This window comes from Sprattus sprattus, assembly GCF_963457725.1.
Source record: "Sprattus sprattus genome assembly, chromosome: 1".
Classification (NCBI taxonomy): Eukaryota; Metazoa; Chordata; class Actinopteri; order Clupeiformes; family Clupeidae; genus Sprattus; species Sprattus sprattus.
The window spans coordinates 40,568,750-40,594,515 of NC_137920.1; the positions used below are offsets into that span (position 1 = coordinate 40,568,750).

The following is a 25,766-nucleotide window of genomic DNA, read 5'->3' on the forward strand; positions in this document are numbered from 1 at the left end:
TCTAGGGAGTCTCCATCACGCCCACTCGTCTCCCCTGACAATCTCTCTCCCTCTCAGCTGGGATCCCTACTTTGACAAGCAACAGTATGTCCTTTTCAGTATGAGGACTTGGAGCTCTTAGTTAGGGTATTTATAAAAGTTACAGACTGTCTCTTCTTGTTGTGATGCATTCATGCCTGGAGCTTCCCTGTGTATCTCAGTGGTGGTCCAACTGCAGTCTTAATAAAGTTGTAGATGTTTTAGAGGTTAGAGGTTTTGTTTGCTGTCACATTGCCCCCTGTTATTTCATTGTCCCCTGGGAACTTTACAAGTGAATATGTTCCCATCGTGATTAAGTGTTTCCATCGTGATAAAGTGTTTCATGACCCAACCTATTCTCAAGTCTACATCATATAGTACTAGTACATCACTATAGTAGTAGAGGTACCGTGCGTGAGGTGCTTGGCATGTCAATAGATAATTCACAGCAGCTCAGGTCCCAGAGAAGTTCTTGCTGCGGAGGGTTTTGGAAGGGGATGTTTGACACGCCGTCAGCATCTAATGCGATAAAAACCTATATCGGAGGAGGTACTGTGCAAGCTGCCCCTCCCTCCAATTCTGCAGCGTACTTTAAATGTCCTTCTGATGACAGCTGGCTAATTTGGACTGTTCGTCTTTGGAGTACCTCGTCGACTTGGGACTCTCCAAACCCTAACTTTCCAAATCCAACCCCACGTTGATAATCAGCCTCAATTCATGTAAGTGCAATTGTTTAATGTTTTAAAAAAAGCTTAATCTTTTATTGCTTATGGAATTTAGACTGTAGTCGACAGGAGCGATTTTTAATATGGAATATTTGCATAGTTTATGAATTACGCACTATATGCTTAATGTATTATCAGGTTGTTGATTGAGTTATCTAATATGTCATATTTAGTTAGGTTAGCAATTAATAGTTATCAACAAGCGTCATTTGATGAACGTCTCGAATTCATTTTCTCCACATGAAAATCATAACCCTGTAAGGCTACCTGATGCATTTGGCATGAATAATCTGTTTTGGCACGATGTGCACTATACGTTTTGAGACCATGTACATAGGCTATGTGATGTATGTACAATGAACATGGCTAAGCCTAATTAATGTCTAAGACTACGTCTCAACGAGGATACTGTTCTTTAGACTGGGATACATCAGATTTTAGCCTTAAATAGCCTTATATTATCTTGACAGTTCTTTGGCTATACTACATCATGTTCTACTATGCGCACACGTTCTGTCTTCAGACATGTATTGGTGCGACTCAAAACGCCTGTGGAGTTTTCTATCTGTACAACGTGACATCTAGATTGAAGGAAACTGCGGGTGTGTGACCTTACAGTAGCCTAAACGGGGAAGAAAGTCTAACGCTAACCAGACGTCTTCCTGTTTTCCAAACATGTTTGTCTAATGTATCTCTTCCGTTTAACTTTGTGGTAAGTCATTCGAATACACAGGGTTTGTAGTCATCAACACAGCAACCTGCACAATAGGAGTAAGCGCTGTCGCCTTAAAAAGGTCAGGTATTTAGCAGACACTTTTATCCAGAGAAACGTAAACGTAATACACTAATCAAAGTAAAATAAGCGATGAAGTGTGTAAGATACCATTTTATTTGTAGATATTGAAGCTGCGTGTGTGTGTGTGTCTGTGTGCGCGCGTGCACACACTAGTGCAGTTCAGTGCAAGTTAAGTGAACAGAGTGTCTGTATGATAGTCCAGAGCTGTAACCACCCTGTCTGCATCTTTATGATGAACTCAAAGAATGCTCATCTCTATGAGCTTCTTACAAGTGTATAGTCAGAAGACCAATAGAATTCACATTAACTTAAGAAACTGGAAGTGCACAAGTGATTCTACCACATCACACGCACGAGACAGCTGTATGTTTCAAGTGAATGACAGTTGACAGAAACATGGTTTGTGTACAACGGCTGGAAATAATTTTTCCTGAGGATCCAGTCATGATCAAGACAGTCCTATGTTCAAGGGTGGCACCTAATCATGTGCTGGTGGATTGTTAAGTAGTTTGCAGCCCCTATCTTTAGGCGGCACGATCTAGCTGTGTGCTTTGTCTCGTCTAACGATTTAACACAATTCTAAAGTCATCTGCCCAAAGCCCAGTACTATCATAAAAAACAGAAGTCAGGCTAGCTTTTACCATTACTCTATTATTCCAGGTGAAGACACCAACAGAGAACAAACACATTCCAAAACCATGTAACATTTTATTTTCTTGAGCCTAAGGTCACTTTTTATCTTAGCCATTTTCATCCTGGCATTAGAGCAATTAAGTTCCCCTTAAAAGCACATGAGAGATTTTTGTTTTTGTGAGAGCTGGCTAGGGGTGGGAGCGGGGCGGGGGTGGGGTTGGAGATGCGGTGGATTTCACAGGCCCAGGGGTCATTTCTCCATTCCTGCAAATTGGGAGGTCACATGATGCTCTGGGCAACAGGCCCATTTTACAAACCATGACCCCCTGTTCACTTTTTTCCCTTAACAGTTTACTTCAGTAATGAAAGATCTCATATCAACCTGAAGTTAGCCGTAATGCTTGAGTGTTAAATAGTGCTTCTGAATTCTAGTGTTGAATTTCAGCTTGAGTGAAAGGTTAAAGCATTTTGCAATTGATGAAAATGGGATTACTTTAAGAATGGGATGAGATACAATAAGATGGGGATAACATCCTCCTGCATGGAGATTGTTTATGTGCACCACCCTGGGTCAGCGAGCAGAAGTACACAACACAGGAAACTCTAGTGTTTCATTAAAATCGAAAGGTCTTCGGCCTTCTGAGCCTGGGAATCTCTTTCTAATGAGTTGTTGCCACTTAACTCCATGTGAACCATCAACTCTGAATCTCTATTTCAGGAAGACAAGCATTCGAGCATTCTCTCAAATTCTGTTTCATTCTTTCAATCTCCTTAAAAATAGCTGGGGCAAATTCAATCAAACAATTTGGCCACCAAACTAAAAGTAGTCTAATGGCACTGCAAGATGGAGTTGCAAAATGGAGTTACGAGCTTCATTTTTTTCATTTGTTTATTTTTAGGGGCACATCCTAGGTTTGACTCATTCCATATTTGGAGTCCCTTAATGGAGTCCCTTGATGCCTTGGATGATTAGGAGCTGAATGGTACTTCACTGCTGTTATCTCATAATAAAACCAAGACCATTCCTCACTAACAAATCCCCTCACTGACGCCAAGGCATATCATTTATATGACGAGCCGCTCTTTGCACTCTAATGACAATGCAGACCAAACAGTTGACTTTTGAGACTATCTTGGCAATCTTCACAAGGATCTCCCTAGAGTCCGACACTTGTCAACAAACTGTCGCTCTGTCAGAACCAGCTGAAACATCTGTCTTCGGCGTGCATTGAGAAAGAACAAAGCTCTCTATAGTACACATATCAAAGGTATGACATGGAGAGAGAGAGCGTATCTGAGCTAGTACCTTCAGTGTATGCAGTTGATACGACAGATAATTAACTGATATTTGAATTAAATAAGGCACTCTTCTGGTAATGTTATAAAAATGTGTTGATCAGGATCCTTTATCTTAACTTTAATATGTTATATTTCTGCAAAGAGGTGTCTAACTTAGGGAACCTCTGCCCACGACCTGTACTGTATATGGTTGTACATTGGTTGTTTGGGAGATGTGCATGGGTTCTGCCAATCTCATGGCCTCTTAAGGCTACAGAGTCTGTTGAGTCACACAGTGTTGGGTGCCTGTCCTCTCATCTCTGATTTTCTGCCCACATCAGACAGCCGTTTCTCTCCTTTTCAATATATATTCATTGAAAGTGAAGCCTAATATTTACCCACATGATCTGCCCCTGTGGGAGTGCTCAGAATGCGGAGTTATGCTTTCCTAGAAAGGATTTGATGCTTCCCATGAGAAATGGGCGTTTATTTATACACTCTCCACTGGGCTGGCAAGTCTGGAAATATTGTCTATATAAGTCATTCACACTTGTTGATCAGAACTATGCTGCCATTGACTGAGATGTTCTGAATGAAGAATTCTTATGGAAATGTTGTCGCTTTTATTTTAATGTTGTGGACTGTATGGAGTACAACCGATATTACCTAATTTTGAGACTTTTTAACATAGAATGATGCATTGATGTGAAAAATGTTATAACATTGTTGTCATGCTCTAATTTTTCACTTCAAACAACTGCAACTTGTTGAAAAATACTTGCAGGTAGCCTCCTTGCCACCAAACATTAGAGGACAGAGGAATTAGGGGAAAGAAGCAAGACCCCTCTAGACCCCCCCCCCCCCCCCCCCCCCCACATATCCCCACTCTGTGTTATCATTGTGGAGTAAACTGCGAGTGTAGCTGGAGACATACTATTCCCTATAAGGCCTTTGTTTGGGAGCCTTCTTGCCTTGCTGTTTAGGTCCGCAGAAACAAGTCCACTGCAGGGAAGGTGCCCTTATATGGTCAATGCTGCAGGGAACCAGCCCTGTGCAGCAAAAGAAAAGCAGAAGACCTAGACCTAGAGTTGAAGAAAAAAAACTTTGTTGCCATAGCAATTATCATGCCATTATGGACTCTGCTTGGCTTTAACTAAGATGTGTGTTGCAAATGCTCATTTTTGCTGTGATGAGATAATTTCATCTTTCCCCGAGAATTCCCTTCATGAATTCCCTGCTGCAAAAGGATCCCTTGGTATTTTTGGCAGTGTATACTGTATATGTATGTATGTGTGTGTGCGTGTTTATGTGTGAAATACAGACAGAAAGAAACAGCTTGTATTGAATTAAAATGTCTTCTTGGTAAAGTTAAAGTTGTTAAAGTTAGGAATTGCACATGGCATGTAGAGCATATGTATCACCACTGCCTGGAACAAAGTGTAAAGCACTGGAAGCACATTGGGACTTGTTTACATCATCAGGGTCATAGACCCTAGCAGTGAATGTGTCTGGTTTACACGACTAGTCTGGAAAGTGCACATCAATGATGTATATTACCCTGGCTTTACTAAATCATATATTCATGTGGGCTTAGATTAATTTCCTATAGCTGCATATGAACCATATAGGGTTACAAAGATGATAGCAATTGATTTTGTTCTCCCATTTTAACCAATTAACCACTTAATGTTTCATCCACATGCAAAGAACACCTGGGGTCCAGTATGGTTCAGAAGGAGAAGAATCCTTACTGTGCATCAACATCTAGAGTCTGGAGTAAAGCATCTTTGTGAACTGTGAAAAGTGCGATATAAATGTAATGTATATGAGTTCCAGACAGAACCAATTGATTCAACATCTAGAGTCCCAGACAGAACCAAATGATTCAACATCTAGAGTCCCAGACAGAACTAAATGATTCAACATCTAGAGTCCCAGACAGAACCAAATGATTCAACATCTAGAGTCCCAGACAGAACCAAATAATTCAGCACGTGAACATTTCCATAATTTGTTGGCATGAGCTCTTAACTGAGTTGAAATAATCTGTTCCTTTTGACAGACCTCCCCACCCAACCTCCAAGATGTCTAAGAAGGCACTGAGTGAGGAGGAAAAGTTCCTCTACCTGGATAAAGACTTCATCAACAGTCCTGTGGCACAGGCCGACTGGGCAGCCAAGAAGCTGGTGTGGGTGCCCTCGGAGAAGAACGGCTTCGATGCGGCCAGCATCCAGGAAGAACATGGCGAAGAGGTGCTGGTGGTGCTGGCAGACAACGCCAAGAAGATGACGATCAACAAGGACGACATCCAGAGGATGAACCCGCCCAAGTTCAGCAAGGTGGAGGACATGGCCGAGCTCACCCACCTGAACGAGGCCTCGGTGCTGCACAACCTGAGGGAGCGCTACTTCTCTGGCCTGATCTACGTGAGTGTGTGCTCTGTCTAAAGGGACGCCGTCTCTCACTGCCACGAAACAAACAGAAACACGAGAAATACACACAATACACAAATAATGTTAATCAATTACCCCAGATGTAGTCTTGTTCATTATGAAAGCTTGCTAGGCTAACATGGCCAATGTAATGTGGTGTGCATTGTTATGAACCTGTGCAGTGGAATGCTTTTGCATGTGAAGTCCATCAACTATGTGCACGGGGGTAATACGACTGAAATTCTTCTCTTTCTCCCCAGACCTACTCTGGCCTCTTCTGTGTAGTGGTCAATCCCTACAAAATGCTGCCCATCTACTCAGAGAAAATCATTGAAATGTACAAAGGGAAGAAACGTCACGAGGTCCCTCCTCACATCTACTCCATCTCTGATAACGCCTACAGAAACATGATGCAAAGTAAGGCCTATATTTACTGCTTCTTTGGTTTCTTTATTAACATAAAGATTGATGCATCTATATTAGAATACCACTGGATGTGTATGTTATTTAAGGTCAGTGCTGTTTCTCCTCTTTGGGATCATGGAATCAGTTGACACTAATCACAATGTGTGTTCATGACATCTATCTGCATAAGAGCTGCAGCTGCTACATAACTGCTGTCCTCCTTAATATGAATTCCCTGAATAGTAAACAGGGCTTAATGCAACAAGTGCTGACTTCTTGAGAGAACTTTTAAGGCAGGAAGACCTCTTTAAAAGTGATTTGTGCTTTGTTGAAGTGCCATATGACAGCTCAGAGAGCTGGAAGTGGTTTGTGTTTGGGTACATTTGTATGTGTGAATGTGCTTGCAAGAGAGGGGGTGGGGGTGGGGGGTGGGGGGGTGGTGGTGGCTGTCCGGACTAGATGAAAGATATATCACTCTACAGCTGTTAAACTCGTAAGCAGCCTCTTGTCACCCTTTTGGAGCCCATTTGACGCTGAGGCCTATCATGGCTCTTCTGTGGCACGTGCTGTCGGACCATTTTACATGACTTCTGATGATGGTAACGACCCTGAGAGATGCTAATGTTTCATGGTCCTTTTATTAACCCCTGTGGAACTATGCGCCCGCCACCATATGGTTCAATGGTATGGACATTGATGTCTAAATGCCTTGTGGTTTTGCCTGGCTGGGTTCTCAAAGGGGGAGGCAGTGAGTTCCCACAGGCTTTTAAGTTGCGCTCCCAGTCATGCCCACTTGACCCTGCAGGACATTAGAAGGTTCCGGAGCTCCCATAGGAATCTAAATGAAAATAGAGGGCCACAAGTATGTAAGCTTGCAACCATCCATACATGACTGCATGTGATTCATCTAAAGTATAGCTGTAAATCAGTGCTCATGATGGTTACATGAAGGCCTTTGATCTAACAGAAAATGGTGGGAATGAAAGGCATCAAAATGATGACCAGATGCCAGATGACAAGTGATCTGTCAATTCAATAATGTTCTAATTGTATCATGTAGTATAGTTGCTAGATTTAGCTATTAATGTAACCGCTTGTTATGGGTTATTATGGCTAGCTGTTTTGTTGTAGAGCCACAATTATGTTGCTTCTGTTGCCAATTCAGATGAAACTGTGAAAAGTTATGGGACGTGAGAACAGCCTCTATTGAACACACAGTTTTATTTTCTGGTGGAAAAGTTTCTAGTATGCATTTATCAGAACCAGCTGAAGAAAATGACCTCATCCTTTTAAGGTCCCTGAAGTTGCAGTTGGGTGACCTGCTATGCTTACAGTAACACTGATGTTAAAAAACTGTTGGCTAACAATATGGAACTTTTATCTAAACTGTTCTGGTGTTTAAAAAGTCTTTTCATTTACTGATTACTGTAGCAATCATTTTATCACATTAGAACATTGCCATCATGAACTGGTATTTGGATTGCTAAAGAACAGCTTGTCATTGACACATCATTGACACATTCCCGTGGTTGGTTTTTCACACAACCACTATCACAGGAAACAGTAAAGCTGACATATGTCTTTGAGGCCATACTTACTGTGGCTGTGCAGAAATGAAGTAAGCAGTCATCGTCTGCCTGACGGACGAGAACACTGAGGCAGGAGACAGTGCCAGTTAGATCCTCACAGACGAGCAGCCATGGTGGCAAGGCAAGACGCAGTCCTCCCTGTGGAAAGAGCCGCATTCCTTCATGAGGGCTTAGGGATGATTCTGCTTTGAAGTCCAGTGAAATCCCCATGCTTGACTGGGTGTTGCCCATGTCATAATTTGAGATGAGGCGAGGTCATATGTGAGGATGGGAGTGCAGGGGGGGCTTGTTATTTATCCATGGCTCTCTCCTCTTGGGCATAGTGTACCAGTCACTATCCATCTCTTTTACTCTGGAAAGAAATTTAGACATTACGGTGTATGGGGCAGCATGTAGGCTACATTTTGTGTTTTAATTGCCAAAGGTAGACCTGGATTTGATGAATATTTGACTATTTTTGTATTTCATGTAACACATGCTGACAGATCTATATTTGGTTATGCAGCTTGTTACAACACATGGTTTTGCCACCAGCCTTTAGAGATCCTGCCTAGTACAATTTCAGCACTCTTTAAGTCCTCCATCCTCTGGCTGTAAGGCTGTCTCCCATCACTGTGTTTGGATCTGTTATGGATATGCTCCGGAGTCCTGGTTGTCCAGGCTTGTGCCTTAATTAGGAAGAAAGCAAAAGGAACAAGCTACATGTTGTGTGTGGACCCAAGCCCAGAGTGAGACAGAGGCCAAGATGAGCAACAGCTCCCCGTGTGTTTACTGAGAGACTGGTTCACAAGAGCTTGTTTTCTATATGTACTATCACTAGGCGGATCTACATCATTCAGACTCAGCCTAAAACAGAACTGGTTCACAAGAGCTGGTTTTCTATATGTACTATCACTGGCGAATCAACATCATTCAGATTCAGCCTGAAACACAACCACCACCATGTGTGCTTGATGCTAACTGTACATCAAATGAATGGACATTCCTGGGGATTTAAAGGAAAGAGGTCATGTTTAGATTGAGGCCAAATCCAAAGTCCTCTCTTGATAATTGATCCAATGATGGCCAAGTGGCTTTCCTCACGATTGAACACCTCTAGGCTCTAGGATCACCCCTGGCTTCTCAGACTGAGGATACCGTTTCACAGTGTCCTTACATGGAGCTGTGGAAGTCTTTGCTCTTTGAGGCATTTCCACATGTATTGAAGCCTGATGTTGTGTGTTGTCTCATTGTAGAGGTTGTTGTTGTTTTATCAGCTGAATCATCTTTTTGAGTAACTTCATACTGTATTTCATATGGTTGTGTTTAGGAAGAGCTGTGATGGTAATAACCACTAATCTGTGCTTCTTTCTCATTTTCACACAGATCGTGAAGACCAGTCTATTCTCTGCACGTAAGTTACAATACAGATGTATTCATAACATCATAACATCCATCACATCAGTAACCCCTATGTACCATATCCAACGTTTGTAATGGACTGTAAATGCACTGTAAACGCACTGTAAATGCACTGTAAACGCACTGTGAATGCGCCTATGATTCCTATGCTTTTCATGTTGATTTATTTTTTCATGAAAGTAATGTCAGTGTGGGAAATAACATAAGTGCAGGCCACACATTTATGAGAAGGAGAGCCTCTGATTGGTCAGCGAGACTGCAGCTGGTATTTGAGTTTTGTAGGAGTCGCGGTCTCTTAGTGGGAACTGTTCACCAGAGACCCCTGCGGGTCAGCTCTCTTTAGAATCAGCCTCCTCACAGGAAGTGTGCCCTCTGTACCGATGCTAAAACCAGATTAGTGTTTGTTTGGGGCTCATTTCAGCTTGTTTGTTTGTCTCAAACAATCTTTGTGAAAACTGTCAATTTCTAGAGAATCCTCCCTGCCAGGGTGGGTAAGGTATCCATGTTAGCCCTAAATGCCTTACATAAAGTTCCTTTTAACTGTGTCACTGTCACTAAAACACATGGTACAGCATGTTGGTCAAAGTCACATTCATGTCACATCACTACTAATATGTCACAGAATAGAATAGAAAAGCCTTTATTGTCATTGTATTCGCATACAACGAAATTTGGAGTGCTGCTCCTGTTTGTGCGACGTGGGATAACATATAACACAACAACAACATATAACACAACAATAGTACACCCAGCTAAAAACAGTACAAATAGCTTAATAATATATGTATACATTAATCCACCAAGCCTTCACACTATTTTGAAATATAGAATCTTGTCTGGAGCACTAGGGTTCTGCATCTCTGTGTGAGGCTTCAGACTAAAAGCACATTTCCTGTTCAGCGTTTAGTGAGTGCAACAGAGGAAATGACGGGCGCTCTTGATTGTCTCTGTTCTGAGCCGATTGATGTCTGGATACGCCAGCATTCACTGATCACATCAGAGCACTTCCGTAATGGTTCCAGCCATTTCCTATGGTCTTATTTAGAGAGATTGCTGTCATTTTCCTGTTTGTTTGGGGGCACAATCATATGTTAGTGAAACTTTTTTCACCATTCTGCATTTATTTGACATCTTGGAACAGTAAACTGTTTCGTTAGTGCACCCCTGTTCTGGAATGTTCTCTTTGAGCCATAACGAGAGAATGAAATCATTGAACAACTATAGAAACATGGGAACAGACGATGATCTTACGTCACTAAAGCACTGCAAAAAAATCTAGGAGGGTAACACTACACCTATACTGTGCTTTGTGAGAGCTTATGTAACGCTTGAGTAAACATGAACTGAGCAAGGCAGAAATTCCTCTAAATCGTTTGTGTCCGTTAATGGGTGCACTTACAGTATCTCTTTGGCCTGGAGGCTAAGGAATAAAATATCAATACTTTCATGCTTCACATTACTTCCTTTACGAATGTTATTTGTCATCAGATAACATAAACAGTGGAGAACTGTTTACAAGGAGCTTCATGTCCTGGCAGGAGTAGCGTTTCGTTTTTTACATCGAGACGATGGGCCCTAATCGCATTGACAGGCAACGAGCGAAGCAACAAGCAGTCCGTCACACATGAACTAAAAGCTATCGTTTGGCGTGCGAGATCTCTGCGCTGATCCACCCGTGTCTGCGCTTAAGATCTTGCTCATGGTATTAAATTACATGATTTTGCCAAGTTATGTAATAAGCTTCAGTTCATGTGGGGTGGTCTTTGCTTGTTCCCAGTTGCCCTTCTATGAGATTAAGGCCCAGTGTGTCATAGAATGACACCAAAGACAATTAGAACAGTGACTTTTAAGTGAATAACTAAATGAAGTCTTTAATATCTGCCGGGATATCAGAGGAAAACAAAAAAATCTGAAAAAAGATCCCCATGATGCTTTACAGTATGTTGCTGCGGTTTGTGCCACGGCTAACAGACGTGAGCTAGTTACCCCAGATGATGATCTGTGGATCAGTGTCTCCTGCCCTAATCCCCATGGTAACCTTCATGAGGGAGAGACTGCTCTCTGTGCCCAGGGTACCAAGGTAGTCATTAAGCTTGGCCCAAAGCGTACTCAATGCTTTGGTCAGTCCTTTTGGCCTTCAGCTCCTTTCATGGCATGTTATGAGGGTCATTTTTAGATGATGTCGTTTGGTTACACTAATTGTAGACCAAGGGTATACCTCTGATGCCATCCAGTAAATTCAACCAATTGTAAACAGTTTGGCCGGCGGTATTAACACTGATTGGATGGCTAGTGCTAATACAAGTTCTGCACATGTGAACATATGCACACGATATAACAGAGTAGAACTGTTTATTTTCTCCATGCTGGCTGAGAGAGAAGTGAGTGTTGGCTTCTGATGAAAATAGTCATTGCATCATTTTGTCATTATGTTTAAAAAAATCTAGCAACTCAAAACTGCTTGTACCAGTGTTTTAACACAAGAAACATTACCTTGTATTACTGTAGAGTCAAAGACTGAGTGAAAAACAGATTAAAGGTAAAAGGTGATGATTATAGGCCCAAGTGAAAGAGAATGATGATGTCCCTTGCCTCCCAAACAAACCCCCATTGCAACGCCCTGTGAATCCCTCACACAGTTTGCCTTATAAGGAGATGTTGGAGGGAGATGGTGGGCTGGGATCCCTCGTCTCTGCCGTATCACAGATCAAAGTCTAATAATACAACACAGCACTTTTCACACTCACAGTCTGCTCTCGTAATAATGAGGAATAGTAACTGGTTGCAAAGAGGACACGTCTTAATACTTTTTCCTCAGCCATTTAGTCACTTTCATCAGTCACTAGTGTACTTGTGTTTTTCAACTTCAGATACAATTTGTGAGTGAGTCCCATCAGGTGTCACACATAGAAACTTCATGGTTATGTGTTGACATCTTTTTTCTAACTGTCCGTCTGACTTTAAATCATGACACGGGCTACTGTGAGTGTAATATTTCATTACAAACACATTGGATTTTTGTAGCATACTTCTTCAGAGATTGCACACAGCCACTGTCTATTCCATCTCCATAAATTACTCCAATCCATCACACAGATTCCTTACAAACGGGGAGTTGTGGAAAGCTAGCATAACTGTGCTAAATGTGTTGATAACCTCTTGTCAGCAGTGTTTTTTCAACCATGTCACCATGCTTGTTTTGCAGAGGAGAGTCTGGGGCAGGAAAGACAGAGAATACCAAAAAGGTCATTCAGTATTTGGCAGTTGTGGCTTCCTCCACCAAAGGCAAGAAAGACACCAGTGCTGTAAGTATCCATTGGGTCCTTTCTACACTTTCATTTAAGCTGTCAAACAAGGTTCAGATTAAGGTTTGCAGTTTTGCAGTTAATCCCCTCTGCAGTCAACCCCTCAGTAACCTATGTGATATCCCTAAGATATACAGTATTTATTGTAATTTCACATGCAGTAACATTTTAAGAATATGCAGTTTTGTATTAATTACATGATGCATGAACTAGAAGCTCAATTTTAAACCAAGAATTAGAGCCATGCATAGCTATAGAATGGCAAAAGGAGCTTTCAGAGTGTAACTGACCCGAAGTAAGTGTCAGAAGTAATAGGATTATATAGGATTTATGGCTCTGCAGATCTGGGTCTCTGAAATCATATGCTACAATGTTGAGAAGTTTTAAAGCAACACTATGCAACAGCTGGCCACTTTTTGATATCTTAAAACTCTTTGGTATCTTCAAATTCATTATCATAGTCAGTATATGGCCATGTACACCTGCTATTCCTGCAAGCCGTCTAGGCTATGCACTATGTTGTTCTGTGGTCTTGTTAGGAACGCTCATAGCACATTGTTATGTTTCTATGACGCCAAAAGAAGCCAGTTAGCATGATAGCCAGCTTTTTTACAACTAGGTTGTTGGGGGTGTTTTTGGGCTATGTTAGTTAGCTCTCTAGTTTTAGACCAAACTTCATAATGTTGCTTTAAAATCTTTGCCTTTCTTCATATCATTCCCAGTTTCTGTGCATATCCTGACAAGTAGCATCAACTAGTTTGCAGGACGCTGACAGTGATTACCTTGTATCACAATTTCCTCCAAATAGCAACAAGCAGGATCGAGTTGGCTTTTTGTGAGTAGAGGGGAATGCTCGGAGTTTCTTTGCGTGCGTGTGTGTGTGTTTATGCGTGTGTGCTACTTTTGGGTCAAGAACTATTGCATGCTGGAGTTGGTCACTGACATGTAACAGAAAAAAAACTATGAATTATGGTCTTGTATAGAGGGGGCTTTAATTAAACAACCCTCATAAGGTTTAACTCTGAGCTAGTTTAATCCCATATGCAGTGGATCTGTCACCTTGACGCCATGAACAGCATCTAAACCCCGGTACACAGTGTTTACCCACTGCCCTATGGGTGCTGATGGGGCTACTTACCCACTGCCCTATTGGGGTTAATGGGGCTATTATGAAAGTTGTCTCCCATCAGAGACCTCTTAACCCTTTCACTGCCAGAGTGGAAACCTGGCATTGAAATGGTGAAGTCACCAGCCCTCACCAGCACCACAGTGTGAGCATGCCGCCCTCATTTCATTTCCTCCTCATCAGTTGACCTGATGTCCTTTCACAGACCTCAATGCCTTCCTTCTTCCACCTCTCAATCAATCATCCAGAGGTTGATCAGTAATGCCCTCTGTCAAGCCCAAAGGTGTACTGTGTTGTATAATGCATTGTAATAGAGTCACCATGCATTCCATGTTGCCATAGGCTTGTACTACATGTCTGTTAGGGACTCAGTTGAAAGAATGTAGACTTTGGAAGTCATTGGAACACATCATGAAGACATGTCAGTGCATGGTGAAGGTGTTAGAATACATTATTCATATTTTAAGAGTTTTTCAGTACCCTCGGGCCTCACAGATTGTGTTACAGGTTAATCTGTTGAATACCCGTAGCTGTTAGTACTGGTACACCTTGATGCACAGTGTGGATTTTTAAGCACATTTTGGAATAATGTTTTCACCATGACAAGGATACCCAGGGTGCAGTTTGTTTTTGTTATGGGTCACAGTAGGAAACAGCTTTGTGAAAGGTGTTCTTTGTTCCTCTCTGGTGAGTTTAATGTGTGGTGCTAAATAGCTATGTATGCACCCTTATCATGATCAAGTGCCTATACATTTTCTTGCAGGGGTGCAATAAAATGGCTGCCATGTATTTCTTAGAAACTCTTACAAAGGCTGCTCTCCGATCTTAGATCCAGCCTCTTCCTGCTCTCTAATCTCCTGTTTTCCTCAATCATTTCAACAGTCTTTTCCAACACCTATGCTGTCCTCCTTTTGTTTCCTTGCTGTCTCCCTGTGCTTTCCTCTCTGTCCCTCCTACCAGTGTGTGAGCCAAGCAGGACTCTCCATTCCTGTGATGAGAAGGTTTTGGTACATATCTTTTCCTCTTCCTCTTGACTTCTGTGGATCTCTTATGAGTGCTTTTTATTAGATACATTTCTTGTCTATGTCTATGCAGACTTTGTGTTATCATATAGTTCACCCAAACACATTTAATGGCACACATCACTTAGAAAGGGGGATTGCAGACCAGGATGAGCCTTCAGCTGTTTGTTAATCTTTAATCTTCCAAGGTTCTGACTCACAATGCACAACTCTAACGGGGCTTGCCAGAAAGGCTGTGCAGTCTAGGTCAGTCTGTTCTTTTTCTGTTTGTATTGAAGATTCTCAGGTTCTCTATCATCTACTTAGCTTATTTAGTCAAAAAGAACTTGACAATTGGTCCAACAAAACCCTAAAAGGATTGTGTAGGAAGGGAAAGTTATACGGACAAAAACTTTGACAATCACCAGATTAGTAGACTTACTGTTGACTTGTAACAACATTCAAAACTACAAAACTACAAATTATGGGATTTAGTCATTCTGCCTCTATAATTTTGGATCCTGTCCTATTTAACAGCAATACTCCATTGTTCCTATGTGTTTGGCCTGTCACATGAAAAGTAGTTTTGTCGAAAATTAATTAACAATTATTTGTGTTTGGCCTGTTCTATATTATTGATTAGTCACATGAAAAGTAGTTTTGTCGAAAATTAATTAACAAATATTATTGTTATTAATTAACAATTAACAGTCCCTGATAAGGTTTACCTGATGCTCTGCCATGATGACAAGCTAACAGCCAATCTTTGATCAGACACATTAGACCCACTAAAGTTGGCATTGTGACCTTGAGCTTATCCTATTCAAATCGAGTGAGACAGACACCTCAGCGAGCCCATGGGCCTGTGTAGATATGCTACAGGATCAGGACCCCTCAGCGAGACCATGGGCCTGTGTAGATGTGCTGCAGGAGCTTGGCAGCGCACTGCCCTCATTTCCACAATCAGGCTGATGAGCTCCAGAGTTGACACTAAGTCGCTGTGAGCAAAATCAGCTGGCGAGGCAAAGTAATGGAAGACAATGAGAAACGTTAGCCTCGTCTGCCTGGAGCTGTCAGACGGCGCTGTTCTGTAACGTGAGGGAAAAAGTGTGTTTTGTTTTTTCCATTTTTAATTTGGCCCTTTGGTCATTGGTCCGGGGCCGTGTGTTTGACAAGCATGTGACTGGTAGAACTCTGAAGTTTGTATCTGCATGATTTCTCTTTCATCTTTTCTTGCCATCCCCTCATGCATGTCTTCCTCAAGTCAAACTGAAACCTGTGATGTTGACGCTGTAGGGGGAGTTGGAGAAACAGCTGCTGCAAGCCAACCCCATCCTGGAAGCTTTTGGCAATGCCAAGACCATCAAAAACGACAACTCCTCCAGATTTGTGAGTTATGAGTTATAAATAACGGTTGAACATAACTATTGACAGTTGAATGTGGTTCAATTGAAATCCATGTGGTGTACAATCTTCATGTTATTCACTGACTCTTACTATCTCTATATATCCAAAGGGCAAATTTATCCGTATTAACTTTGACGTGACAGGCTACATCGTTGGAGCCAACATTGAAACCTGTATCCTAAGTGTGTGAAACCGTGTGGCTGTGTGACTCTGTTTAAACACACACCATAGAGTTTGAACACGCACCATAGAGTTCAAAATATGCACCATAACTGAAAACCCTCAGTGCTCCTCTGCTCTCACGCTACTATGAACAGACACAAGGGTTACACTTGAGATTAAGCAAACACTGAACGGCTGTTGGCACATTAGCAAGACACCAGGGGTGAGTTCAAGCAAAAGTAGTGGATAATCGTATATCACTACAATGCAAAATTGACATTTAACCTAAGATTTTTACCTTTAAAGTAAAAAAACAGGCATTTAAACCTTAGTGTTAATTGCCAGCTACTTGAGACATTCTTTGGATGTCACCTTAAATACTCACCATTCACTTTAGGAAGAGTTAATGATTGCATTGACAGTTCCTAAGACAGGTCTCAGGGATCTCCTTGACAGATAAACTACTTCAGATCTTCTGGAGAAGTCTCGCTGTATCAGACAGGCCAAAACGGAGAGAGCTTTCCACATCTTCTACTACATGGTGGCTGGAGTAAAGGGCAAGTTACAAGGTAGGCATCGTCACGACAATATGCACAGTTTTGCCATGAAATGCATATGCATACAGGTGTTCGTTGACATTATAATTAGCATAATATTATTGACATCATGCAATGTAGTTATAAGGAATGAAGGAACAGCAGCTAGAGCTGCAGACCATTGTAAGAAACTCCAGACATGATGGCTCTGGACCCATCCCGATCTTTTACAGAGGACCTGCTGCTGGAGGGCTTCAACAAATACCGCTTCCTTCTGGAGGGCCACGTCCAGGTGCCAGGCGCCACGGATGATGACATGTACGAGGAAACCATGGAGGCCATGTCCATCATGGGCTTCACAGACGAGGAGAGGACAGGTAACTCTCTCAGAGAAAATTAAAGCCAGTGGGAGCCACTAATGGGATCACACTGAGCTTTCAGATTTGGTTCTTGTGGTTCAGTCTTGTTCTCCGAGTTACTCTTTTTTTGTCCTTCAGATATCCTCAAAGTGGTCTCATCTGTGCTGCAGCTGGGTAACATTGAGTTTAAGAAGGAGAGGAACCAAGAGCAGGCCACCATGCCGGACAACACAGGTGACGGACAGGAGAAAAGCGCTAGGATACATAAATGGTTTTAGAGTGATCTAAATGCATGATTGTTAAATGAAGAACTTAAAGTCATTTTTTTTTTTTTTTTTTTTACAGCTGCCCAGAAATGGTGCCACCTTCAGAGCGTCAATATAATTGACTTCACAAAAGCTATTCTGACACCTCGCATCAAAGTGGGGCGAGAGGTTGTGCAGAAAGCCCAAACCAAAGAACAGGCAGACTTTTCAGTGGAGGCCCTGGCCAAGGCCATGTATGAACGTCTGTTCCGTTGGATCCTTGCCCGTGTGAACAGGGCTTTGGACAAAACCAAGCGCCAGGGTGCATCTTTCCTGGGAATCTTGGATATTGCTGGGTTTGAGATCTTTGAGGTTTGTGAATTTCGCACAGCAGTAGTAATTTTAGATAACTTCATATTTTCAGACTGTGATCACAAGTTACTTTAACCCTATTCTCCACAGGATAACTCCTTCGAGCAGCTCTGCATCAACTACACCAACGAGAGACTGCAGCAGCTCTTCAACCACACCATGTTCATTCTGGAGCAGGAGGAGTACCAGAGGGAGGGCATCGAGTGGAACTTCATTGACTTCGGCCTGGACCTGCAACCTTGTATTGAACTAATTGAAAGACCGGTTAGTGTGTATGCTTGTGTGTTTGTCCAAATACGTATATGCACTTTTTAGAATGTTCTCTGTGACTTAATGAAATGCGATCTGTCATTCAGAGAGTTGTTTTTTCTCTGTGATAAATTACCTCAACAGAACAATCCCCCTGGTATCTTGGCCCTGCTGGATGAAGAGTGCTGGTTCCCCAAAGCCACAGATGTCTCCTTTGTTGAGAAGCTCACAAACACACACACAAACCACACCAAGTTCTCCAAACCCAAACAACTGAAGGAGAAGACGCTTTTCTCTGTGAATCACTATGCTGGAAAGGTACTGTAAACTCTTGTGATGCTATGCCAATGGTCTCTGCATACTGATGCTATGGATGAATACCCTAGAATGGTGTTGACCATCCATACTCTTGTTTAGGTGGACTACAATGCCGCGGCATGGTTGACTAAGAACATGGACCCTCTGAATGACAATGTGACAACATTACTGAGTAACTCCTCAAATCCCTTCATATCTGAACTGTGGAGAGACGGTGAGAAACTTCACTTTATGATTCATCCTTTCACAAATCAATAAGGGCTCGGGTTAGATCCACAAAATGTCATTCCTGAATCAATTTTGAATATGTGTTTTATTCACAACTTCAGTGAAGACCCCCAAAGAGGTTAATGGTATTGTTGTTAATGTCTTACTTATGGGCTAATCAAATAAATATTTGACCCTTCCAGGTGACCGGGTTGTGGGTCTGGATACAATGGCCAAGATGTCTGACAGCTCCATGCCCAGCGCCTCCAAGACCAAGAAGGGCATGTTCCGTACAGTGGGCCAGCTCTACAAGGAGTCCCTCACCAAACTCATGACCACTCTTCACAACACCCAGCCAAACTTCGTCCGCTGTATCATCCCCAATCACGAGAAGAGGGTGAAGTTCTCCTCTAAAAATGTCTACTCTTACATCTATGGACAGAACTCTATAAAACAAAATCCTTACCATTTCTGCACTAACATGATGTAAACTCATGTGCATTGAAATGTGCATTGTCTGATATTCTGTGCTTTACATTTAGACTATGACTTAAAGCACTTTGAGCTGCATTCTTTTGCATGAAAGGTGTTATATAAATATTGTTTGTTATTATTATTAGTATTATCATTATGACTGAGTCGAATGACGCTCTCTTCCACAGGCTGGAAAGCTGGATGCTGTCCTGGTGCTCGAGCAGCTGAGATGCAACGGTGTGCTGGAGGGGATCCGTATTTGTCGGCAAGGATTCCCCAACAGAATTATGTTCCAGGAGTTCCGTCAACGGTAAAAAAAAATGTCAATGTTTACATTTTAGCAAGATAAATTTAGGAAGGAATATAGTAATTATTTGTGAATTATTTGTTCTGATATTGTTTTCCTAATACCACTTCTTATTTAGATATGAAATCTTAGCTGCCAGCTCTATCCCTAAAGGCTTTATGGATGGAAAACAAGCTTGCTGCCTCATGGTGAGTTTACAAAACCAACTACATCCAATTATTATCAGTGCCCACCTACTATTGTGTTACACAGATTCAGAGGTTAGAGAAACGCTTACAGAAATGTTCAGATGGTGATGTGTCCTCTGCTGGAAGCATTTGCTGATTTTCCTCTGTCCTCCATCAGATGAATCACCTGGACCTGGACCCCAACCTGTTCCGGATTGGTCAAAGTAAGGTCTTCTTCCGCACGGGAGTCCTGGCCCAGCTGGAGGAGGAGAGAGACCTGAAGATCACCGTCATCATCATCGCTTTCCAAGCCCAGGCTAGAGGATTCCTGGCCAGAAAGTATGTATATTTATCACAAATTTATTTAGTCATACATCATCAAGAATGCAACCGAAATGGTGTTGCGGTTGCTGTGTTCTACCTCTACCGTTACTTTGAAGCTGACACTCTCACCTCCACTACAGGGCGTTCGCCAAGAGGCAACAGCAGCTGACCGCAATGAAAGTGATCCAGAGGAACTGTGCCGCCTACCTCAAACTCAGGAACTGGCAGTGGTGGAGACTCTTCACCAAGGTGAGTGAAAGACATGCAGGGTAGTTTTTGTTTTCCAGTAAATGAGGGGGCCGGTGGTATTAATCTATCCTCCATCTATGTTTTCAGGTCAAGCCTCTGCTCCAGGTGACCAGACAGGAGGAAGAGATGGCGGGGAAAGAGGATGAGCTGAAGAGAGTACAAGAACAAGCGCAGAGGTTTGAGGTTGAGTTGAAGGACATTGTCTTAAAGCAGACTCAGGTACAGTCACTCAACTGCCACGTCACGGTTTCCCCTTTATTGGCCACTGCTGCCACAATGCCCACAAACATTTCATTTCAAATCCTCCTCTTGTATATGTACTTTCTTTACAGTCCAAAATATCATTCTATTTGATCTGATGGTTTGACAAGTAGATGTTTGCCAGTAACTGAGCTTACCTTGCTATTGGCACTGAAGCCTGCTGCATAATTGAACCCTGCTATTCTGTCCCACACATAAACATGCTGGGTCTTCTTCTTCTAGATAGTGGAGGAGAGGAATCAGCTCCAGGAGCAGCTGCAGGCTGAGACCGAGCTGTACGCCGAGGCAGAAGAGATGAGGGTGCGTCTGGCCAGCAAGAAGCAGGAGCTGGAGGAGATCCTGCACGAGATGGAGGCTCGTCTGGAGGAGGAAGAGGACCGCTCCATCCTGCTGCATGAAGAGAAGAAGAAGATGTCATCGCAGATCCAGGTCCACCTTCTAACTATTCACAGTGATGTACACATGATGTACACACCATCACACAATGCTTGTTGATTACACTATTGTGTTTTTCTCTCTTCCAGGACCTAGAGGAGCACCTTGAGGAAGAGGAGGATGCTCGCCAAAAGCTACAGCTGGAGAAAGTCACCTGTGAGGGCAAGGTCAAGAAGCTGGAGGATGACATCCTTATTATGGATGACCAGAACATAAAGCTACAGAAGGTATGCTCTCTCCTTGTGTCAGGTTCATGTACCTTATGAATATGACATTTTATAGAGATATATATTTTATAAAAAGGCATAGCACAAATGTAAGCTGGGATGTTTCTGTTTTTAGGAAAGAAAAATGTTGGAGGAGAGGTCAGCAGAATTGAGCTCCAACCTGGCTGAGGAGGAGGAGAAATCCAAAAATCTGACAAAACTGAAGAACAAGCATGAATCTATGATCACTGAACTTGAGGGTTTGTAGACATAAATATTGTTATTAATATATATTTGAGCTGTGGTTCCTTTAACACGAATCTGAATGAATAGAGGGATGGCAATTAAACTAGTCCCAGATCTGTGATTCACTCCTTGGAACACAACATAGTAGCACAACACAATCTGAGAAAAAAACAGCATTACTGGACAAATCAAATATGAACATTTTCTTGACCTGTAGTACGCCTGAAGAAAGAAGAGAAAGGCAGACAGGAGCTGGACAAAGCCAAGAGGAAGCTGGAAGCTGAATCAAACGACATGCAGGAGCAGCTCGCCGACCTGCACGCACAGATTGCTGAGCTGAAAGCACAGCTTGCAAAGAAGGAAGAGGAGCTTCAGAATGCTCTGGCCAGGTAACGCTAACTTGTGTTTCCAGCATTCTTAAAATTTAACTTCAAGGGGTGTATGACACTATTCCAAGACATAATGGGCTGTAAAGGGCTCGAATTATCTTGTTGACTTCAGTCCTGCTGAATCTGGCTGTTTATTGTATGTGCTAGGCTGGAGGACGAGACGGCCCAGAAGAACAACGCCCTGAAGAAGATCCGCGAGTTGGAGGGGCACATCTCAGACCTGCAGGAGGACGTGGAGTCAGAGCGCGCCGCCCGCAACAAGGCTGAGAAGATGAAGCGTGACCTGGGAGAGGAGCTGGAGGCCCTCAAGTCTGAGCTGGAGGACACGCTGGACTCCACCGCCACCCAACAGGAGCTCAGGTGAACAGATCAACTACCTTCAGTGTCCACCCCATTCAAATTCAGTCAAAAGCAGATTTAAGTATTTTGAACTGTACCAAGGTGTTATCTCACCTCAGACCTCCTCTTTAGATGTCACTTGAAATGTGAACGTAATCCAAAACAATGTTTCAGGTTGAAAATGTAAATCATACCGATAGTCAAAACCAAACATGTATCATTGGTTACTGATGAAAATCCACAATACAGGTCACTACACTCCAGTTCATGGACTAGAGGGCCATCTATCTGCTGCTTGAGTCATTACATGTGTTATACAAAAGCACCTTTTGAGTTTGAGTTTTTCATTTGGTTCCAAAAGCAAATGTTGGGATCGGGGTTCATAACTGTGGAGTGGAGTTACCGTAATCTGTCAGTGGAGTTTGACACGCTATCCATCTGTGGGCCTTGTGGGGCATCTCCAGGGCCAAGCGTGAGCAGGAGGTGACCGTCCTGAAGCGGGCCATGGAGGAGGAGAGCCGTAACCACGAGGCCCAGGTGCAGGAGATGAGGCAGAAACACACGCAGGCCTTCGAGGAGCTCACTGAGCAGCTGGAGCAGTCAAAGAGGGTAGGTGTGCACTGAACAGCTGGAGCAGTCAAAGAGGGTAGGTGTGCACTGAACAGCTGGAGCAGTCAAAGAGGGTAGGTGTGCACTGAACAGCTGGAGCAGTCAAAGAGGGTAGGTGTGCACTGAACAGCTCGTCAGTTTCATTATTTGAGGGAAAAGATTATATCATGGCACTCAATGACAGTCCATGAGTAATAATTAACTGAGTTGTTGGTGAATATAATTATCATGCAGTGCATAAAAAGGGACTGCTTATAATGTTTCAGTCATTCTTGAGACATGGGACAAAACATGATGCAAAATTTGAACAAATTTAACTTTATGCTATGATAAGTTACACTACATACTGTAAACGTATATATTAAAAATATACTAATCTACAGATATGTTTTCATACAACCTCAAAACTTAAAAACATTTTTTTTATCAAAATGTCAGACACCAAAAACACACTAATGTGAACATGAAACCTACTCTTTTTAGGAGACAACTTACATTTTACATATGTCCTACACCTTTTGAAAAATCTGAGTTGACATCTGCATTTTCACAAAACAAATGGAGTTTATGTAGTATGTATGTCAGTTTTTTTCTGTTGATGCTAGCTGCTAACAGAGACTTCTTCATAAAAAGAAAGTTATTTTAAAATTTAAAATAATTTTCTCAGAAATCCAAAGACAGTGTTGACATACCATGCTTGTGACAAACCAGATATTAACATTACAATTTTAAATATTCTCAAACTATAAAAGGTATCAGAGCATACGTATTCTGCAGAGGTGAAAGGTGCCCTCGATTCTGCCTTATTGTGTTACATTTTAATGAATGTCTGATGGTGCTGACAAAAAGTGGGAACATTACTGTGAAACACAATTTGGAAAACATTTTAAATGATGCTTTTGATGAAAAGGTCAAAACACTTAAACACATTGGATTACTGATGAAGGATTGAACCCTCCTCTGTAGACACACTGTTTTAGTTAAAGTGAGAAGTCATTAGCTGACACAAATGTTTCCACTCTGGCTTGTTTTCCTTTTCAACAAATGTAATCAATCAAGGTAACTCATTTAACCCGTTTGCATGTCATGACTTCCTCAATGGGTACATGACTAGATGTTTTACAATTCATACAGCCTTTTGCATGAATGTGTAAAAGCATTTCCAAAATGTTCTAAAGGATGAGACATTGCTGTTATGATGAGCACAAGTAATTATATGAAGTGGAGGTTTTGAGAATTTGAATTCTTATCTGAGAAATGTACTGAAGCAACTGAGAATAACTGTTAGTAGAACCTCAATACTTGGTGTATACTGTAGCTGTACGTTCATGATACAAGGCAAAATACATTTAAATACATACAGTTATTAACTTTAAAAGAAAGCTTTCATCCTGCATTTTCCATATAGCATTGCAATAGCCTTTTTGAAATGATAATGTATTAAACAACTAATTAATGCTGATATCGTATGGTAATAGATAAATAAGTGATGATAATGCAGCGCATGTTTTGAATACAACGTAGATAAAGCTATGCCATGTTCTAAGCAGACTGGATGGTATGCAGCAGATGATAGAACGCTCATTACAACCAAGAAGATGAATTGGACTTGAGTCCAAACACCTGAGACTAGCAAAAGAAATGTTGTGAGCATCTCTGCATCTCTGAAACTTTAACCTGTTCCCTTCGCTGCTCAAAGGTCAAATCCAACCTAGAGAAGGCCAAGCAGGGTCTGGAGAAGGAGACGTCTGAACTGCACATAGAGATCCGCTCGCTCAACCAGGCCAAGCAGGATGGGGAGCACAAGAGGAAGAAGCTGGAGGGCCAGCTGGGTGACCTACAGTCCCGCTTTACTGAAGGAGAGAGGCAGAAGGCTGAGCTGACGGAACGGGTGTCCAAATTCACTGTGAGTGCAAGGATTAAACAGAAGACACAAGTTACGATGATTGATATACACTTGGGTACAACTCGCTTATGTTATGCAACAGAGACAAACCAGTCTGTAATCGGCACTCCCGGAAGCATCAAAAGCCCTGCTATCAACAAAGCTAGCACAGCTGTATAAACTATGCTCCTATTTTATCACAAAGTGTCAGTAATGTGTTTAGCTTCCTTGGAAGCAGGCCTGACCACAGTCATGGAATTGTGGGTTTGAAGTTGAACCACATGGTTCAAACACAATTACAGTTACATATGAGTGCTGTGATTTAATTGATTGGTGTACAGCTTTCAAATATAGATCTGTAAAGTTACACATCCTCCTTCAATTCTAGGCTTACATTACCTTCTAAAAGGTTCAACCATGTCATTATGGCACAAAAAAAACATTCGCATTCGCCATGCTAATTGACATTTTCCTCCTTGTCATGGTAGGTGGAATTGGAGAGCGTGACCAACCTTCTCAATGAAGCAGAGGGTAAGAACATCAAGCTGAGCAAAGATGTGGCCAGTCTGACCTCTCAGGTCCACGACTCACAGGTTAGTGATCAGTTCTCCTCTCCTCCTTCCATGCATTTTTGGTGATGGACTGTAAGCCCTAAACCTGTCTGTGCAACTTTTAGGAGCTGCTGGCTGAGGAGACCAGACTGAAGCTGCAGTTCTCCACCAAGCTGCGGCAGATGGAGGACGACCGCAACAGTCTGCAGGAGCAGCTGGATGAGGAGTCTGAGGCCAAAAGGAACGTGGAGAGACACGTCAGCACATTAAACATTCAGGTGGGTCTACAGTCTACAGTGACAGTCAGCCATCTCACCTGCACTTTGTGACACTTGAGATGAATGAAATTAAAACGACTCGTAACTGAAAGGATTAATATGTCACATCCACAGCTGTCAGATTTTAAGAAAAAGGTAGAAGAGATGTCTGGAAACGTGGAACAGCTCGAAGAGAACAAGAAGCGGTTGCAACGTGATCTTGAGGCCTCCAACACCCAGTATGAGGAGAAGGCAGCAGCTTATGACAAGATGGAGAAGACCAAACACCGGCTGCAGCAGGAGCTGGAGGATGTCCTGATGGACCTCGACAGTCAGAGGCAGGTTGTTTCAAACCTGGAGAAGAAACAGAAGAAGTTTGATCAGGTCAGTAACTTCCAATGCCTGCTTATAATCCATCAGACATCAAATAATACAAATAATAATAATCAGTCCTCTGTCCTCCTACCTGTCCTTCACTGTTCAAACTATTTCAGTGTGTCTTA

General features: G+C 42.3%; 1 protein-coding gene across 3 annotated transcripts in view; it reads left to right on the forward strand.

Moving 5' to 3' along the window:
* The first annotated feature begins 653 nt into the window (after positions 1 to 653).
* The window catches only part of myh11a (myosin, heavy chain 11a, smooth muscle), a 30,687-nt gene continuing 5,574 nt past the window's right edge, over positions 654 to 25,766 (forward strand). For 2 of the 3 annotated variants that reach the window (XM_080833136.1, XM_080833138.1), the window contains exons 1-31: positions 654 to 737; positions 5,513 to 5,876; positions 6,143 to 6,299; positions 9,242 to 9,269; positions 12,483 to 12,582; positions 13,391 to 13,417; positions 16,006 to 16,098; positions 16,226 to 16,289; positions 16,749 to 16,847; positions 17,048 to 17,191; positions 17,312 to 17,407; positions 17,519 to 17,790; positions 17,881 to 18,054; positions 18,184 to 18,357; positions 18,457 to 18,571; positions 18,768 to 18,961; positions 19,227 to 19,348; positions 19,464 to 19,533; positions 19,691 to 19,851; positions 19,977 to 20,085; positions 20,173 to 20,304; positions 20,569 to 20,775; positions 20,871 to 21,008; positions 21,124 to 21,247; positions 21,451 to 21,622; positions 21,770 to 21,982; positions 22,426 to 22,570; positions 24,270 to 24,476; positions 24,944 to 25,048; positions 25,132 to 25,284; positions 25,399 to 25,647. In XM_080833136.1, the coding sequence (XP_080689262.1) occupies positions 5,535 to 5,876; positions 6,143 to 6,299; positions 9,242 to 9,269; positions 12,483 to 12,582; positions 13,391 to 13,417; positions 16,006 to 16,098; positions 16,226 to 16,289; positions 16,749 to 16,847; positions 17,048 to 17,191; positions 17,312 to 17,407; positions 17,519 to 17,790; positions 17,881 to 18,054; positions 18,184 to 18,357; positions 18,457 to 18,571; positions 18,768 to 18,961; positions 19,227 to 19,348; positions 19,464 to 19,533; positions 19,691 to 19,851; positions 19,977 to 20,085; positions 20,173 to 20,304; positions 20,569 to 20,775; positions 20,871 to 21,008; positions 21,124 to 21,247; positions 21,451 to 21,622; positions 21,770 to 21,982; positions 22,426 to 22,570; positions 24,270 to 24,476; positions 24,944 to 25,048; positions 25,132 to 25,284; positions 25,399 to 25,647 (4,386 nt within the window). In that variant the 5' untranslated portion in view covers positions 654 to 737; positions 5,513 to 5,534. The remainder of the gene's footprint in view (positions 738 to 5,512; positions 5,877 to 6,142; positions 6,300 to 9,241; positions 9,270 to 12,482; positions 12,583 to 13,390; positions 13,418 to 16,005; positions 16,099 to 16,225; positions 16,290 to 16,748; positions 16,848 to 17,047; positions 17,192 to 17,311; positions 17,408 to 17,518; positions 17,791 to 17,880; positions 18,055 to 18,183; positions 18,358 to 18,456; positions 18,572 to 18,767; positions 18,962 to 19,226; positions 19,349 to 19,463; positions 19,534 to 19,690; positions 19,852 to 19,976; positions 20,086 to 20,172; positions 20,305 to 20,568; positions 20,776 to 20,870; positions 21,009 to 21,123; positions 21,248 to 21,450; positions 21,623 to 21,769; positions 21,983 to 22,425; positions 22,571 to 24,269; positions 24,477 to 24,943; positions 25,049 to 25,131; positions 25,285 to 25,398; positions 25,648 to 25,766) is intronic. The other variant, XM_080833137.1, reaches the window with a different exon arrangement.